The sequence below is a fragment of the Aphelocoma coerulescens genome, chromosome 2 (assembly GCF_041296385.1).
Source record: "Aphelocoma coerulescens isolate FSJ_1873_10779 chromosome 2, UR_Acoe_1.0, whole genome shotgun sequence".
In the NCBI taxonomy this organism is placed as follows: domain Eukaryota; kingdom Metazoa; phylum Chordata; class Aves; order Passeriformes; family Corvidae; genus Aphelocoma; species Aphelocoma coerulescens.
The window spans coordinates 59,416,605-59,432,764 of record NC_091015.1 but is presented as its reverse complement, the minus strand read 5'-3'; the positions used below and the strand labels follow the sequence as shown (position 1 = coordinate 59,432,764).

Below are 16,160 nucleotides of genomic sequence, written 5' to 3'. Positions count from 1 at the left end.
GAGCAATCCTCATTTGTATTCATGAGTAAATTCCACAGGAAAAAATGTACCAGTAAGTTTTCTAAGCAAACTTAAAATTGCACAAAAAATTTTATGGCAACTTTGAGCCAGAACAGTTAGGAATATTACTGTCATACTGCAAAGCTCCATCAGGATGGTTAATACCTGTAGCTAAGAAGAAAACATCCTTAATTTATGATTATTTTGTATCAATACACTGAAGAGTTGATAAAGAAGAAACAATGTCCTCTTTCAGGGACTGACAGGAATGATGCCAACTTGTAAGGGCAGATATTTTTAATACAGTCAAAACAACAATGCTTCTCCAATCATGCCTCTAGCAAGCAGCTTACAGACAGCAATGTGTTCCCTTAGTACATCTTGCTAAATGCTGTGCACACAGAGAGAATGCATGATATCACTTTTGCTCTTAACCTGCAGCTCTCCTCATGCTCTCATTTTCTGATCTGCTCAGGAGAACCACCTGCTCTGCTGATCCACCTTCCCTCCACCTGCTTTTTGCCTTGAGTCATTGTAATGTTCAGTTTCTCAGTGTGCTGCCGGTGAGCTTGGGGGGGTTTTCCCTTCACTGCACATGGGGAGAGCACAGTACAAACACAAAATACAAAAATACAGATTAAAATAATTGAAGTATTTTGCATCGCATGCTATATTTAATTTAAAACACTTTTCTCATTAGTACTTTTAGGTCATTCTTTTACAAAGGAGTATCTTCAGGAGGTGAGGATGGTGAACTTAGCATTATATGAAGTACAGTGAATTTCCAATTTCATAGCATAATCATCTGTCTTTAGCTCCACAAGTTGTCATGGTGGCTTCTCTCACTCCCACTCCTCAACAGGGAAAGGGGAGAAAATAAGATTGAGAAGTTCATGAAGTGAGATAAAAACAGGGAGATAATGTACCAATTACAGCTGCAAGCAAAACAGACTCGGCTTGGGAAAATTAATTTAATTCATTGCCGATTAAAATAAGCCTAGGTAATGAGAAACAAAGGCAATCATTAAAACAACACCTTTCTTCCTCCTTCTTGAAGCTCAATTTCCTCAGTCACAAGTCCTCTACGTCCACTTCCTGAGCAGCACAAGAGGGATACAGGGCTAAGACCAGGACACTTCTGCTCCTGCTCCTTCAGTTGTTCCTCTGCTCTGGTGGGCAGAGCCCCTCCCGTCTCTGCTCCCGCCCTCCCTTGGAACTGGCAGGGCTGTTTCTGCCCCGCTTCCCCTCACTTCTCACTGCCTGGGGCTGAGAGGTTTGGCTGTGCTCAGCTGTGCACCTTCTTGTCTCATAACCTGTTGTGTCTTGGTTTCTGCAATATCCCCCTTCCCAGAGAATGTTTTAGACATACCTCCCTTTATGATGAACAGCTCATGCCGCTGCTTTTGTTCCCCGTGTTTTAATAGCCAATTCTTAATTTTGTCAAGGAGTCTTTAGTCATTGTTATTCCATTCAAGGTAATACTGAATAGCTCCATAAAAATAAAGAATAAATTTTTTAATATTAGGTCATCTCAGACTTGAAAATTGGGGTTTTAAGTATGTTCTGATAAGCTTCAGTTGCAGTAGCACATTCTCTAACAATTTTGGTTTGGAAGTCTATAAAAAATTGTCGTCTTTTTCTTTCTTAGTTAATTATCAGTGGAAATTAATTTTATCTGGGTTATAATTATATGTTTTTCAGTTTCTTCTTTTTCAAATGTAAAGAAAATGAAAGAGCTTACAAACAGAAAGAAAATTTCCCTCATATTTGGTATATTAAGTCTTTCATCTGTTCTTACTCTAGATTGAATAAGCTTATAAGCATTGGTAGAAACATTTCTTGCTGATACATTTTCAAGAGGCTTCTGCCACTTTTATTAATACTAATGAGTTTTCTGAGAATATTCTGAGAAGAGCACTCTGTTATTTTACCACTTGATCTCATATTTTAAAAAAAGATGTGAAAACACTAGGAAAAAATAGTCATCAAATGTTTAGGTATATCTGTTTGCCATGACTATTATTCCTTGTTCAGAGAAAGTAACATTCTTTTGAATATTTTTGATAAGTTATCTTGCATTATACTTCTGCTGACATTTGCATCCCACTTAATTTTAGAAACATCTTATTACTTTGCATTGTGGTTTATTTTGGCAAATGACATTTTGCTAAGGTGACTTTATCAAGGTGCAGAAAATGTTGCTTGTAAGAGGTGCCATAACTTGGAATTTGCTTTTACTACAGCGTTTGCTACTTATTTGCTGACCCAACATAAACTGTCTTCACGGAAATGAGTACAACAAACTAGTACCCTTTTGCAGTTCTTAATATGCCAGGCAAACTGGCTTTCTGCCAGCTGCTGGAGACAATATTAGAAGTATATTAATTCAGGGGGTTTTAAAATATCTGAATGAATGAACGATTCCATCTGCTCCACTGCTGCCAGTGTTGGGAGGATGGTGCTCCCCTAAGATTGTGGGGTTTTCAGACATTTGCTGGTTTTGCAGTACCTCTGTGATAATGTCTTCCTCTTCTGTGAGTAGCCCCACATCCCAATGACAGGATTAGCTGTGAGTTCTCCACCTATGTGAGCCTTTTCCCCTCCTATTTTTCCTTTCCCTTTTCTTGGTAACATTTAACTTGTTCGAGCTTAACATGAGCATAATGTGCCCTTTGGCACTGTTACTCACTATAGTTAAATGGATGAACCAACATCTTTTCCTTCTGAGCTTGATCATAGAAATGATTTAAACATATCCTTTATTAGTAAAATTCAGAATATGGCTTTTGATAGGAAAGGTGAGTGATAACATCTGTAGTTAGATACTATTATGCCTGCAAGCATGGACACTTCAGTAGTCCCAAGACTTGTATTTATGATATAATGTGGATTTCTTTGTTATAGTTACTTTAATAACAATACCTTGTTATCACACTAAAATGATTTCATTTCTGCAGTAACCTTTATTAAATCTCATATAATGAGCCTCGAGAGAAACACACGAACCCTTAGAGATAATAAATATTGGAGTAAGTAAAATGTTGCAATGTTTTTTTGCTCTTCATAGGCTCTGGTCTCAATGATGGACAGTGGCATGAAGTTCGATTCCTAGCTAAGGAAAATTTTGCTGTCCTCACCATTGATGGCGATGAAGCTTCAGCTGTTCGAACAAACAGCCCTCTGCAAGTCAAGACTGGAGAAAAATATTTCTTTGGAGGTAAAAAAAATATCAAAACAAATACACGCTTAAAGTGCTGTTGTCTTTTAGTCTATAACAGGTGAAATGGAGTTCAGGATGTAATTCATTCATGTGGATCTTATTATGAGTTGAATATCTAGGTGCTGCTCATCAAAGAGTACAATACTAAACTTAATTTCACTTCTCAGAACATTTTTACACCTCCTTATTCTTACAAAGGAAACCCTGAGAAGTTCTGTACAATCTAACTTGGAATAATTTCTCTGATCTCTAAACATTTCAGAGAAAGGGGTATCTTAATAGTTTAAATAAAAGGCACCAAGTAGAGTAATTAACTTAACTTTTCGAGTTTGAAATCCTGAAGAAATAAAAACAAATATCATTGTTCAGGACAGGTCTTAACCTTTTGCTGTTTTTTAAATACTGTCATAATTGTGGATAATTAAAAAGCTCTCTTCAACTTCAACTAAGGTTGAAGCCTTAGTTCAGTATTTTTTGTCTTTTGACAGTCCATATACTAAAAAGAGTTCTTAAAAATTGTGCCTTCAATATTTATTGTGCTTGCTCTTCTATGTTAGCATTTATGAAAATCAAAAAAGGTCATCAAAACGCTTGGATTTTTTAAATTGACATTTAAATTTCTATATTAAAAAGTGTGTTTGTGTGTCAAAAATATTTTTCATCCAAAAAAATTGCACGTTGTACTTTTGAAGTGTCCCACACATTTGAGGTTGAACATTAATTTTTCAGACAGAGAACATACATTTTAAAAGAAGAATTTATCAGTGTTAAAAATTGATTTTTTTTTCAAACTTACAAGTTGCATGTCTAATAAAAATAAATAAATATAAATGTGATACTATAAATAGTCATAACATTACTCAAGGGATGGAAAATTTAGTGTTACATGAAGTACCCTAAGTAGAAAGGGAAAAAAATAATTTCAAGGTTATTTTCAATTAATTATCAAATAAAGTTCGTCTGTCAAAAGAGTTAAACTTCCTGGTGCTGTAACATGCATATTTTCCAATACCCTTATTTCAGCTAGGACTGGTGTTTTAGCCTATTGCCTCCAGTAAGAGTTCTAGCACAGACCATTTCCACATGCTAAAGCATGAAAATTATTTTGTTGCTAAACCATATATATGTTCAACTTGTCAGAACAGCCTGGGACATTCTAATGAAATGATGTTATTAAGCACACGTAGGAGACAATGAGAAGAAATGCTGTACATAATACATCGTGTTAAATTCTGTTAATTTTGATAGGTAAAATCCCTAGATCACTATTACATCTCTGGAGAGAGATTTATTGATTGATTTCTTCTGAAATGTCTTTTACGTCTGTTTCCTTGTCTGTGAGGGATAGATTGTCTGGTTTCTCCAGGTAGTTTTTATACCCTTTCTCGGTCACAAGTCAGGTTGATTTGTTGTCATTTCAGTTGGACTATGACATCTGCTTGATTTGTGATTGCTGACCTGTACTTTATAATTCCACCGTTCTTCCATAAAAAACAAGTGTGCATGCAGATATTGCTCTAGTGGGATATGGAAGTCAATCATGGATTCCCTGAAGTCTCATTCCCACATCTGTTCATGCAAACACATGGTCCTGTTACACAAACTCTGGGTGTTTGTTTTTCCTTAGTATCTCTCATCCTCTGAAAGGTCTTCTAAAGGTATGTCAAAAGAACAGTGGTGTCCTAACCTTCATGTCCCAAGTTTATTTCAAAATCTGCATTTGCAACACTATACTTACATTAACTGTCTGAAGCTGTGAATCTGAGGAAGTTTAATTTATAGTACCCATTTATAAGTCCCACATGAAAATTGCTATATAAATGTATGATATATAGGTGATATAGACATAGATATAGATAAATATAGATAAATATAGATAAAAATAGATAAATATAGATAAATAATATATTAAAAACTGCAACTTAAAGCCGGTCTTTTGGATCTATGTTAGAAACCTAATCTTTATATTCATGATCTACATCTTATAAGGCAAAGGTATCTTTGTTCTATTCCCTCCAAATGTACATGATCCTCCTTACTTGTCTTTAGAAGTGCACCAAGTCATGGCTTTTAATAAATAACATTTGCAAGAGGATGTATAGAAGAGAATATTGGGGAACCTCAAACATTTGGACCATCAAAGATGTTTTCATTAGTTTCCTTAGAAATAAGTTCAGATAAGAAAGCATCAAACACTTATTTTCTGCAAATAGTTGGTTAGGAAGTGAAAACTTCTTCTTGAATTGTATGTTTGGTTTCTGCAAAATGCTAGATGGCTCACAGAAAGAATTATCAATTCTTTGGTGATGATATATTTTCATTGTGAAAATGAATCTAGTAGATTTCTTTGCTAAAGAACTGAATACAATAGTTACAGATACACTGTTAAACATTTGTATTCTGAAATATAAAGATATATAACAGATGCAGAAGTTAAATGATGAGATTTAAAGATAGCAGTGTTATGATATTCATCCAATCCCACTGCTGTTTTTGTTGACCTTTCAAAACACTGAGAAAGCTCAGACCATTGAATTTGTGCTTGGAGAGGTTGCGCAGCATTTCTAGCATGCTCTGAACACTCTTTGATAGCCTACTTCATCTTTCAAGGAGCTACTATATGTATGCAAGTGTTTTGTTATCCAAACTTTCCCTTTCTCTGATCCCAAAATAAGTGAACCTCTTTATGTTTGTGTCTCCCGGTATCAATACAGCAGATGTATATTATAGGCAATGTTACTGTCTTTGCTGAAGAAAAGATTTAAAAGTTTCATTTCAGTACTGCAGTACAATATTTTCTCAAAAATGCTTGTCATTGACCAGCAGAGCCAGATTTTTGCAACACTTGCAGCAACATTTGAATAAAGGAGATGTGGAAATCAGAATATTTTGTGACTTCTGCTCGTAGAACTAACTTTTCTAGTTCTGAAAAACTTTAATTAAACCATAAGAGTATTCTTTATTTCTCTGTCAGAGACTATTATGTTCAGTACTGTTAAAGTCTTTTTTTCCCCTTACCTTTTACCTCTCCAGTGCCATCTCCCAGCACTTCTGAGATCCTCCCAAGGGACAGACAGCAGTGATGTTTTATTCAAGCCTAAAGACTTAGGTGAAGCTGTGTTAAGATCAGGCATTTCTGTAGATTGTGTGAATGTGTGCTGGTGTATGCGGGAGGGTGGGTGCTAATTGCCTATCACCCTTCTGTATAACTATTATTTTCTGCCCACTGGTTTTGTTTTCCTTCTTTTTCTTCTCTTGAATTTGTGTTTTTGGAAAGAAGTAAACTTCCCTACTAAGCTCTAGAGAATGATGTTCCTTTGTTGTTTCCAATTATCTGCATAAAACAAAGAAACAGAACAGAAGAAGTGAATCACAGAGTGAAAATGAGTCCAATAACCTCATTTGCACTGTTGGCAATAAAGCGCTTTTGAGAAGCATCCTAAGCTTTCACCAAACCACCTAATAGCTGCCTGATGTCCATAGGAAATATTTTATTAGAGACATAATTTTGACTTGTTTCTATGACATTTCCTTTTAATTCTGTCTACTTACCCTCTCCTTTTCACTGGCTCAAGGATGGGAGAGTTTTTAGTATGAGTGCTAAATTTTCATTGAAGTCAAATGTACACAGCAAGCATCTGTCAGTCCACTATGTGCTGCTTTTTCTGACAAGCAAAGATGAAGGGAATATGCAGTAAGTTTCCTGTGGGACACCTGTCTGAGGTGTATAGAATGTCCTCCCTTTCTGTACAAAACATATGAAGTCTTCTTCCTGGAGTAGAACTCATTTGTTTGGAGAAGTTGTTTTGGTCTAAAATTCCATTAAATTAGAGGTGGTGGAAGGAGGAGGGAATTCAAGGAGAAAAATTACCTTCCTATGTTTCACATTTTCTGGACTATTCTGTGAAACTTCCTTTCTTAAAGGTCTTTGCGTGGTGTGTCTACATTTTTCATCAAGTTACCCATTGTTATAATTATGTGGATTTTTTTCATTAACAGCTGTTATAGTCATGGTCAGACTTCCTAGGTAGTGTCACTGCCATTTAAAAGCATCTGAAGTATCATAATTACAAGTATTGTCAGATAGAAAGGGGTCACCTGGGTTTTTTTTTTTTCAGGAGTGGGGAAGAATGTTTCTGTAGCTCAAATTCAAATTTGTTCAGCAAAACCAATAAATGAGACCCAACTAATGGCAATTCATGTTATCTGTTACCTAAAAAATAAAAGACTAAAGTCCCTGCTGATATCATTCTTGTAAGTCTGAAACTTCTCACATATAAATCATTAACAATGAGGTTTGGTTGTATTTGTATTTTTGCTAGTCTTTACTGACAACTTTTAGTATGTCAGGGCTTCAGTTTTGCTGTCCATTTGTTTTTTGTGGGGTTTTGGGTTTTCTTTTTCATGTATGACCACAAGATAGGATGCTCTAATTTGCATTTCTTGTTGTAAGAGTGTTCAGTGTATTTTGAAATCTTTCTTCTCATGATCATAACTCTATTGTAAACTCCAATACAAATCCACAATGAGAACACAGAAGAAATTCCAAGTAACTCAGAGTATATTGTGATTTTTGTGTGTCTTCAACATTCATCTTCAGGTATTCTTCCAAGTCAGACCTACGAAATAATGGTAAACACATGAAATGGAAATAAAAGAATTGGAATGGATCTTATGTTTCAACAGCCCTCATACCTTGGATTTCTAAATCTGGAATGTTTATAAGTCAATACACAAGCAAAGAATACAGATATGCAAAATTTATAAACATGAGCAAAGAAAGGAAGTACTCGTAGCAAGTAAAAAAAAAAAAATTAGATGCCAGGCAACTATAAACCTCTCTCTGGTATTTAGTACATGATTGAAATTCTGTATTATTTCATCAAGTCTCTTGTACCATGAACGAGGAAACACGACTGAGTTCACATTCCCTTTATAAAACTGACAGAGCTGAAGGGAGTTGATCATCATTGCCCATTAACTCTTTGAGATTTATGCTTTTTTCATCATGTTTAAAGTTTTGTTTATTTAATTCAAATAATTTGAAGGTTAGACAAATGAGACCAAGAACAATAATGGTGACTTTCTGTGATTAATTTTCAGTAATAGCAGTGATGTTATGATATGGCAATATGCCAATCCACCAACACATTTTACACAACAGTACAAGCAGAAATACTGGAGATAGATTGATGTCCTGAAGGAGAACAGGTGCAGGCAGAAAGTTGGTCCAATGTGCAAGCAAATAAAAGATGAAATGCATGGTAATGGCAGGTTAGGAATGCATGTATGGGGGCATGAGTCTTGCTGGAATAACTTCAGCTTTTGAGCAAAGGCCTATTAAATATGAGAAATGTCTATCCACTGAAAAATAAATGGATGAAGTCTTGAAAAGAGCTCCCCTTGTTGCAACATAAATCTCTTGTTAAGCTGAAGATCTTAGCCACAGAATATATATCTAGAAGTTTCTCAAAAAATAGAGCATAGAAATGTTATCTCTTTTGTTTATTTTCTTGCAAGCACTAAAGCCAATGTTTGCATGCAGCAGAAAAGAGAACATCAAATTTTTCAATATATTTTGTTTACTTTTATTGACATTTAAAACCAATAAAGAACAAAGAATGAGGAAGAATATGTACCATAGAAAGTAAACCTGCATGGACAGGGGAAGGAGTAGATTGACTTTATGGAACTCTGTTGTCTCTCACTCTGTGAGTATATTATTTATTTCCTTTTTCACTAAGTATAGTAGTCATACTGTTACCTGAGTCTTAGTCTGAAGCAAATTGTACCAGTCTCTGAATATTCTAGAAAATTCAAATAAAAATAGAGGAAATCCCCTACATAGTATAGATCTTGACTCCAAACGGAAAGGAAAAGGGCTTGTAAAAATTATCTACCCTTCTTCTAAAGGAATCACTTTTGGAGAAGGAAAATTCTGTTGAAGACCCAGAAGAAAGCTATTGCAGATACACTCAAAAGTGAAAATTATACCTGTATTCTATATGGCCCTCCTTTATTACCATTAGTAGGTCAAGCTACAAGGTTTTTGGTACCAGTAAGTGAAAAAAATACCAATAGGAGGGAAGGGCAGGCATTTCAAGAAGCAGTGAAAGTTGATAAGAATATTAACCAGTACTAATCATGAGACAGCACTGATTAGAGCTCTATGGTTTTAGAACACTAAAAATAATGTGGCCTATTGATGGCATTAGGAATCACAAATATGTCTGTGTGTGTGTGTTGAATTGTGATGTGAAAAATAAACACATATGCTTTTCTGGTGTATGAAAATAATCCTACTTCTAAATAGTGGAGAATGCTAATAGTGGAATAGCACTTCTACCAACTTAACCTATTTCTCAAGGGTGTCCTGGCTGTGCTTCTGGGTGTATGCATGTGCTTATTGTCCACAGCCACAATTCAACACATCTGTACAGGAAAGAAAAAATAGAAATAAGAAAAGGTAAATTCCTGGTGCCATCAACAAGCCATACTGTTTTCAGAGGCTTTCTTTTCTTTGGGGAGTGACTTACTGATGCTCCTCATCGGATTTTCCATGGGAAAAATCTGTGATTTTCGTCTTTAAAATCATAGAATCATAGAATTATAGAATGGCTTGGATTGGAAGGGAAGATCAGTGTAGTTCCAACCCCTCCATCCTGGACAGTGACATGTTCCACTAGACCACATTGCTCAGAGCTCCATCCAACCTGGCCTTAAACACATCCAAGGACAGGGCACACATCTCTGGGCAACAAGTTCCAGTGTCTCACCACCCTCACAGTAAAGAAATTCTTCCTAATATCTGATCTAAACTTAACCTCTTTCAGTTTAAACCCATTCCCCCTTGTCTTTGTAAAGGATCCCTCTCCATACTCCTTGTAGGCTCCTTTAAGTTACTGGAAAGCCACAATTAGGTAACCTGTAAGCCTTCTATTTCCAGGCTGAAAAATCCATTTCTCTCATCCTTTCCTCATACGAGAGGTGCTCAATCCCTCTGATCATCCTGGTGGCCTCCTCCCTTTTTTCTCCCACACCTCTAAATATAAGACAGATTTTCAGTCACATTCCAATGTTTTAAGTATGTAAATGAGCACCTGTTAATATTGTAAACAACCTTAGGCAAAAAATTGCCTAAATGCTATTGATTCTGATGATAGTCAGACAACTGATTCACTTTTCAGAGAAATCTACTTATCTAGATAATTATGAACATGAATAACTTTTGAAATCTGATTTAATAATTCATAAATGCATAACAGGAGTAAGAAAACCAGATATCACCAAATGTAGTGTTTTTGAAAGTGGGACACAGAACAAAAATATATTATTTAGAAAAAGGCCTGTCTGACTCGTATGGCCTGAGTGGAGAATGATTCTCAGTGTTGATTGTAAATTCTGTCACATGTATGAAACCTGATTTGAGCTCCAATTATAATTACAGCCTGCTGCTTCTACTATTTAAGCAAACTGCAGTTAGCCCTTTGTGTCTAGGGCTGCCAATTAAATCCTTGCATGCCTGCAGTCCCAGGTTGTTATCACCTTCTACTGAAGACAACAAATCTCATCATATAAAAGTGGCAATCTACAGCTCTAATAAGAACACTTATTAGTGATGTTTTTGTAAATCATGAAGCAGATTTTAAAGGCTTATGTCTTCCAAAGAAAGAACTTCGTTGAATCTCACAGTCAGTGGTGTAGAGCTGATTTGTCTGCATAAATTGGCAAAATGGAACCGTGAAGCTGAAAGAGAAGGTTTAAAACCTTGTTTTTCACTTACCAGCTAAGCACTGAACTTACCTGTATAGTACTTTGCAGCAGAAATTAACAAGTTGGAGATACACAAATCTCCAGCGTGGATCGCTGATGGCAACTGGTTTACTGCCCAGTTTGCATTAAATTACCTTGTAAGAGTCAAATTATGTTTGCTTTGAGTTTAATTTGGGTGGAGAAGGTTTGATAATGCAGTACTGAATATTTAATATTGATGATATCTTTAGGAGGTAATTGGTAGTTAACCAGCAAATTGCTAGACCATTTTGGGTTATTAAGTCCTGTCAAAGACACTGCCATTCAGTTTATTCACTGAATGGCCGCAATCCTTTGGCATTTTAATTTTTTGTTTGTTTGTTTTGTGCAGGTATGGTGGTGGTGGTGGTTTTCTTTCCTTAAGACAGAGCAAGATCTCCAAGATAGGAGAATTAGCATAAATACTAACCATGCAGCTGTTAAAAAAATCCTGTGTTTATGAATGAAGAAAGGAAATACAAGACTGTTGAGGGATGATGGTCACTGTCAAGGTTATATTACAAACTGGAGAAAAGAGAGACTGGATCTGTTGCCATGGAAATAAAGGATAGTCTTAGTCTCTTTGAGTTCATTGCCCATCATCCCAAATGTATGCATAACTCAGCTGATCCTGAGAAGTGATTACAGACTTTCTGCTTCTGGAGTGAGACCTGCATGCTTATCATTTGATCTTGTCCAACAAATCCAAGTGAGATTAGATGCTGTGACTAGTAATATACAATGACTGAAAATCCTTTGGTAAGCAAACTTCTATTTATCAATAAAAACAAGTCAAATAGTAGTGTAGAATAGCAGTGTGCATGAGGTTGTTGTATTTGTGTAGGAAATATTTTGCTTTAATCTATAACAGCAAAAATTCTCTCTGGAGGACACTAATGATATTTCCTTGTGAATCTTTTTCCAAGTAAATGATTCCTCAAAAATAAGCAAGCTTTAGTGGTGTTTGAAAATGCTTCATCTGCTTCTTACACCTTATTTTTATTATTGTTACTGACCAGTCTTCCCAAAATACTTTTTGTACTTGCTTGGCATTTTTTAATCAGCTTTTTGAAAACCAATTTTTATATTCAATTCTGTAAGTTTGGAGGGTTCTGTGGTGCTTCAGAGTAAATTATATATTTTTTTGTAATTAATTAGGCCTTTTGTGGTTTCACTGACATCATAACAAGATGTTCAGATCCCATATTCCCATGATTTTCATTCATAGGAACAAGTTGCCCAGAGTCTGACCCTCTTGCATTTTTTATACTCTCTTATTTATACTTATTGTCTTTCCAAATCTTGTTCTCTGTTGACTTGATAAGAGCTTTTACATGTTGCTTTTTTTTTGATTGCACATTCACTGTTCACATAAGAACTTGGCTGAAGTAGAGGGGAAAACACAACTGGAAAGGAAGGAGAGCCTTTTGCTATCTGAATGTCTTAAAATCATGGAATCAGTATACAGTGCTCATGCTGGTAGTGATTCAGTTATTCTGTAGATACTTGATGAAAAATCTCTAGATACCACAAAGATGGAATACTGCATATCTTGATGCATGTTGAAGAAAGGTCACTGAGGAATTATACAACTGGAATAATGAATGAAGCTTAAATCTTTCTGAGAATAGTGGGGTTCTTTTTGTCAGTTATATATTCCTATTTCATTTTTAAAGAGATTTTTTTATATTTATGATCTCAACAAAAGTCAAATAGGACAAGTCTTTATAAATGCAGTGAGTGATCTTTTCAAGAATCCTACAAATATTAGCAGAAAGACTATGATCATATCTCATGTTAGTGCCCAGAAATATAAAAATATCATATCCACCTATCATTTGGTAAGTGGAATTCTTGTTTAGTCAAAAATTGTTTTTGAAATGTGCCATCAGTCACCAGGGTGGTTCTACAAAATGGCACAACCACATGTGCATACATGTGCAGTCATCAAATATGTGTTCAACAGAACTAATTTTATTTAGTGCTTCAATATTTTGAAGTTTAAACAAAGATCCAAAATCCATTGTTGGTACAATCCACTTGTAGAAAAAAATTCCTGAAAGTCATAAAAGCATGTGAAATTTGAAGAGTTTTGTAGTTGTCTCTGTTCCATGCTTGGACCTGTAGTAGGCAAGTACTTACTAAATTATGCCACATGTAAGGTCTTTTTAGCTTTTCACTGATGACTTTCAGAGTTATATTCAGGCGCTGTAACTGACGCTCAAAAAGTTGATTTCATTTGCATACATACATTGTTTAATTAATATTGTGGCATCTGAATGACCTTGTAATTTAAAATTAATAAAGACAGATTTTCAAAAGTCACATTTGATCGAGAAAGCAGAAAAGTAATGCAACCAAGAATCTTCATGGAAACTTTTCAGTAAAACTTTCTTTAATTGGGTCAAAGAAGTTTGCCATGATTCTAATATCTTTCAAAAGTATTCATTATAATACTGCTATGGCAAATGTATTAGCAGTTACTGTAGATTCCATTTTATTCTTTACTTGAATGTATTTGAGACAGGCTCTGACTAATGAATGTATTCTCAGCACGTCATTACAGCGAGGCAGCTATCCAAGTCTTTGCATTTCACCCTTTAGATTTGTTTTCACAGTCAAGAACAAATGTGTAAGGACTCCGATGGAATTTCAGGACTAACTCAGATTTTACTGAGCTGAAAAAAAAATAATCCTTTGAAGAGGGCGATACCAGCATTCAGAGAGCATCCTTAAGGAGATTTGTTTCATGCAATATCTTTTTTATTCTTTGGAGTGTGACATACAGAACATTCTTCCTTGCCCATAATTTTTCATGAAACTGCTCTGAAACTAGTCTCATTTACAAAATTCACTCCATTTTCTGCCTTGCTACTTTCAGGAGGTGGAAGGGCAGGAAGAATCTGATTATTGGCAGTTTCAAAAACAGCCTTAGAGTTTACTGCTCTACAGATCACAATGATTGTGACACACATTTCTAATACTATTGATCTGCAGTTTCATTGACTTTCAACATCTCAGAAGCTTGCAAACTGTATGTAAGATGTTCTTGCTTAGTGGAATAAACAGTTTGGCTTTCATCATAAGTCTAAGACTGTTTCAAAAATACTTTGCTTACAATGAAAGTAAAAGAAGAATTCTACAAAGTGCACGGATCATTCAAAAATAAAATTAATTAGGAATTACACTCTTATATGTTTAGGGTTTACACTAAAATATATATATTGGAAAAAAACCCAAACATATACGCAATTCAAAAAAAATTGCTTGAGTGTATCCCATTTTTCCCAGTTTTCCTGCATCCCACTGTCAGACCCACCTGAGGTGAATGCTTTAATCTGCATGAACTCTATGATGGTATTTTAGTTTTCTGCTTCAGTCAAAGCTTTTTTTCTTCATTTTATGCTCCCTGCTATTCTTTAATATGTTGTGTTACAGTGAAGCACCATTTATAATATTTAAATTATTATATTCCACTGTAAAAATTCAAACTTCCTAAACACGCTTCCTTAACATACTAGAATCACTTTGTATTTATTATCTCTGGTGAAAAATTGTTATTCTTATCTTAGTTGATAATAAGTGTGTATTTGACTTTTCTGATAACTTATTTTCTGGCCTAAATTAAAAATTGAAAGACAAATGTGGATTTCCCTCTTATGCTCTTAAAAATCTACCACAGTGGGAAAAAAGCTAGAGATTTGGAGAGGGTTTAATATATTGCAGTATGGCTGCCTGTGATCCTTAGCAAGCTATTTAATATCTGCTGTTCAGTTCAGCTACCTACAAAATTGCATTAAATGTGCTAATTTGAGGGTGACTATTTAAAAATTGACTGTGGACAATACAATTGACTTTATTCACAGTACTAATGTATTACTTATCCTTGAATATTCAAGTCCTAGTTATTCATTACTACAAATAATTATTAAAAGCTCATTTAAAGCCTCAGTGACTACATATTTACTGAAAATGGTTTATGTTCTTCTAGCAATTTTGAAATCTAAGCTGTTGTAAAAAGAATTAAAAAAGGATGAGTTTTATGAACAAGCATACTGTTTGAAATGTCAGTTTTGTTTGTTATATTTTAAAAGGCATTTAAAGTTGTTTGTCCCATTTTAGAAGGCTTATGTGCTTTCCAAACATCATGAATTGCAAATTATATATACATATGTATACAAACATGTATATATATGTACATACATATATATGTGTGTGTCTGCATGTGTGTCTGTGTGGTATAGAAGTATCATAATTTGATTTCCAGATGAGTTGGAGATGAGTTAATTACAAAAAAAGACCCAACTGTATTAAAAAATAGGATGTGACTTATGGACAAAACTAAAACAGAATTAATTTGTAATTGCTAATATAATTTCAGTTTGTGAAGTGAAAAGAAATGACTTATTTATTTACTGATAAAATTCAGAAATAATTACCTATAATGTGTAAGTTCAAGAATTTTATCATCTGCTTTATGAGTAATTTGCTGATTTTTTCCTCCAAGGAAAATAGTTGTTGCATACATGTCTTCTGATAAATTACTTAGGGTTCCACTTTAATAAATTACAATCTGAGAGACTTATTGCTAGACTTCTTTAAAGGGTATTTGTGAGTCAGTTTAGATTTATGACACAATGCAAATCAAATTTCCAGTTATTGTTACTGATACTAATGTTATTAAAAATTAATCATCTTATGCACAAGAGATAAAGATGACAAATCCAGGAATATGCTTTGAAGATGCACTGAAATTAATATTCTTGAAAGAGTAATGTGGCTGAATCTTCCTCCTTATTAGTATGTTTTTGACAAGCAGTACAGATATTATAGAAGGAGATTTGTATTAATAAAATATCTAATAATATAAAAGGGTCCTTGTTCAAGAGTGAAATAGTTTTAGGAAAACATAAAATAGCATTACTTTTTTGTTTTACTAATAGAAAAGGACAACTTTGTTTTAAACTGAGAGAAGGCTAATTTTTTAACTTAAGAAGAATAAAATAATAGAAAATAGATATTTTATAATTTCCTGAGAGTTTCTTCTTTCTCCTAAATAACAGTTGTATACAGAGAGAGTAATAATAATATACTGCAGTACTTCATTTGCACTATTTCACAACCTGTAAAGGCAGATAAACTTTAAGAA

General features: G+C 34.5%; 1 protein-coding gene across 1 annotated transcript in view; it reads left to right on the top strand.

Annotated features, from left to right (window-relative positions):
• CNTNAP2 (contactin associated protein 2) overlaps positions 1-16,160 on the top strand; it is a 1,047,354-nt gene that overhangs the window by 584,715 nt on the left and 446,479 nt on the right. The window contains exon 9 of the mRNA XM_069007741.1: positions 3,068-3,217. Within this exon, the coding sequence (XP_068863842.1) occupies positions 3,068-3,217 (150 nt within the window). The remainder of the gene's footprint in view (positions 1-3,067; positions 3,218-16,160) is intronic.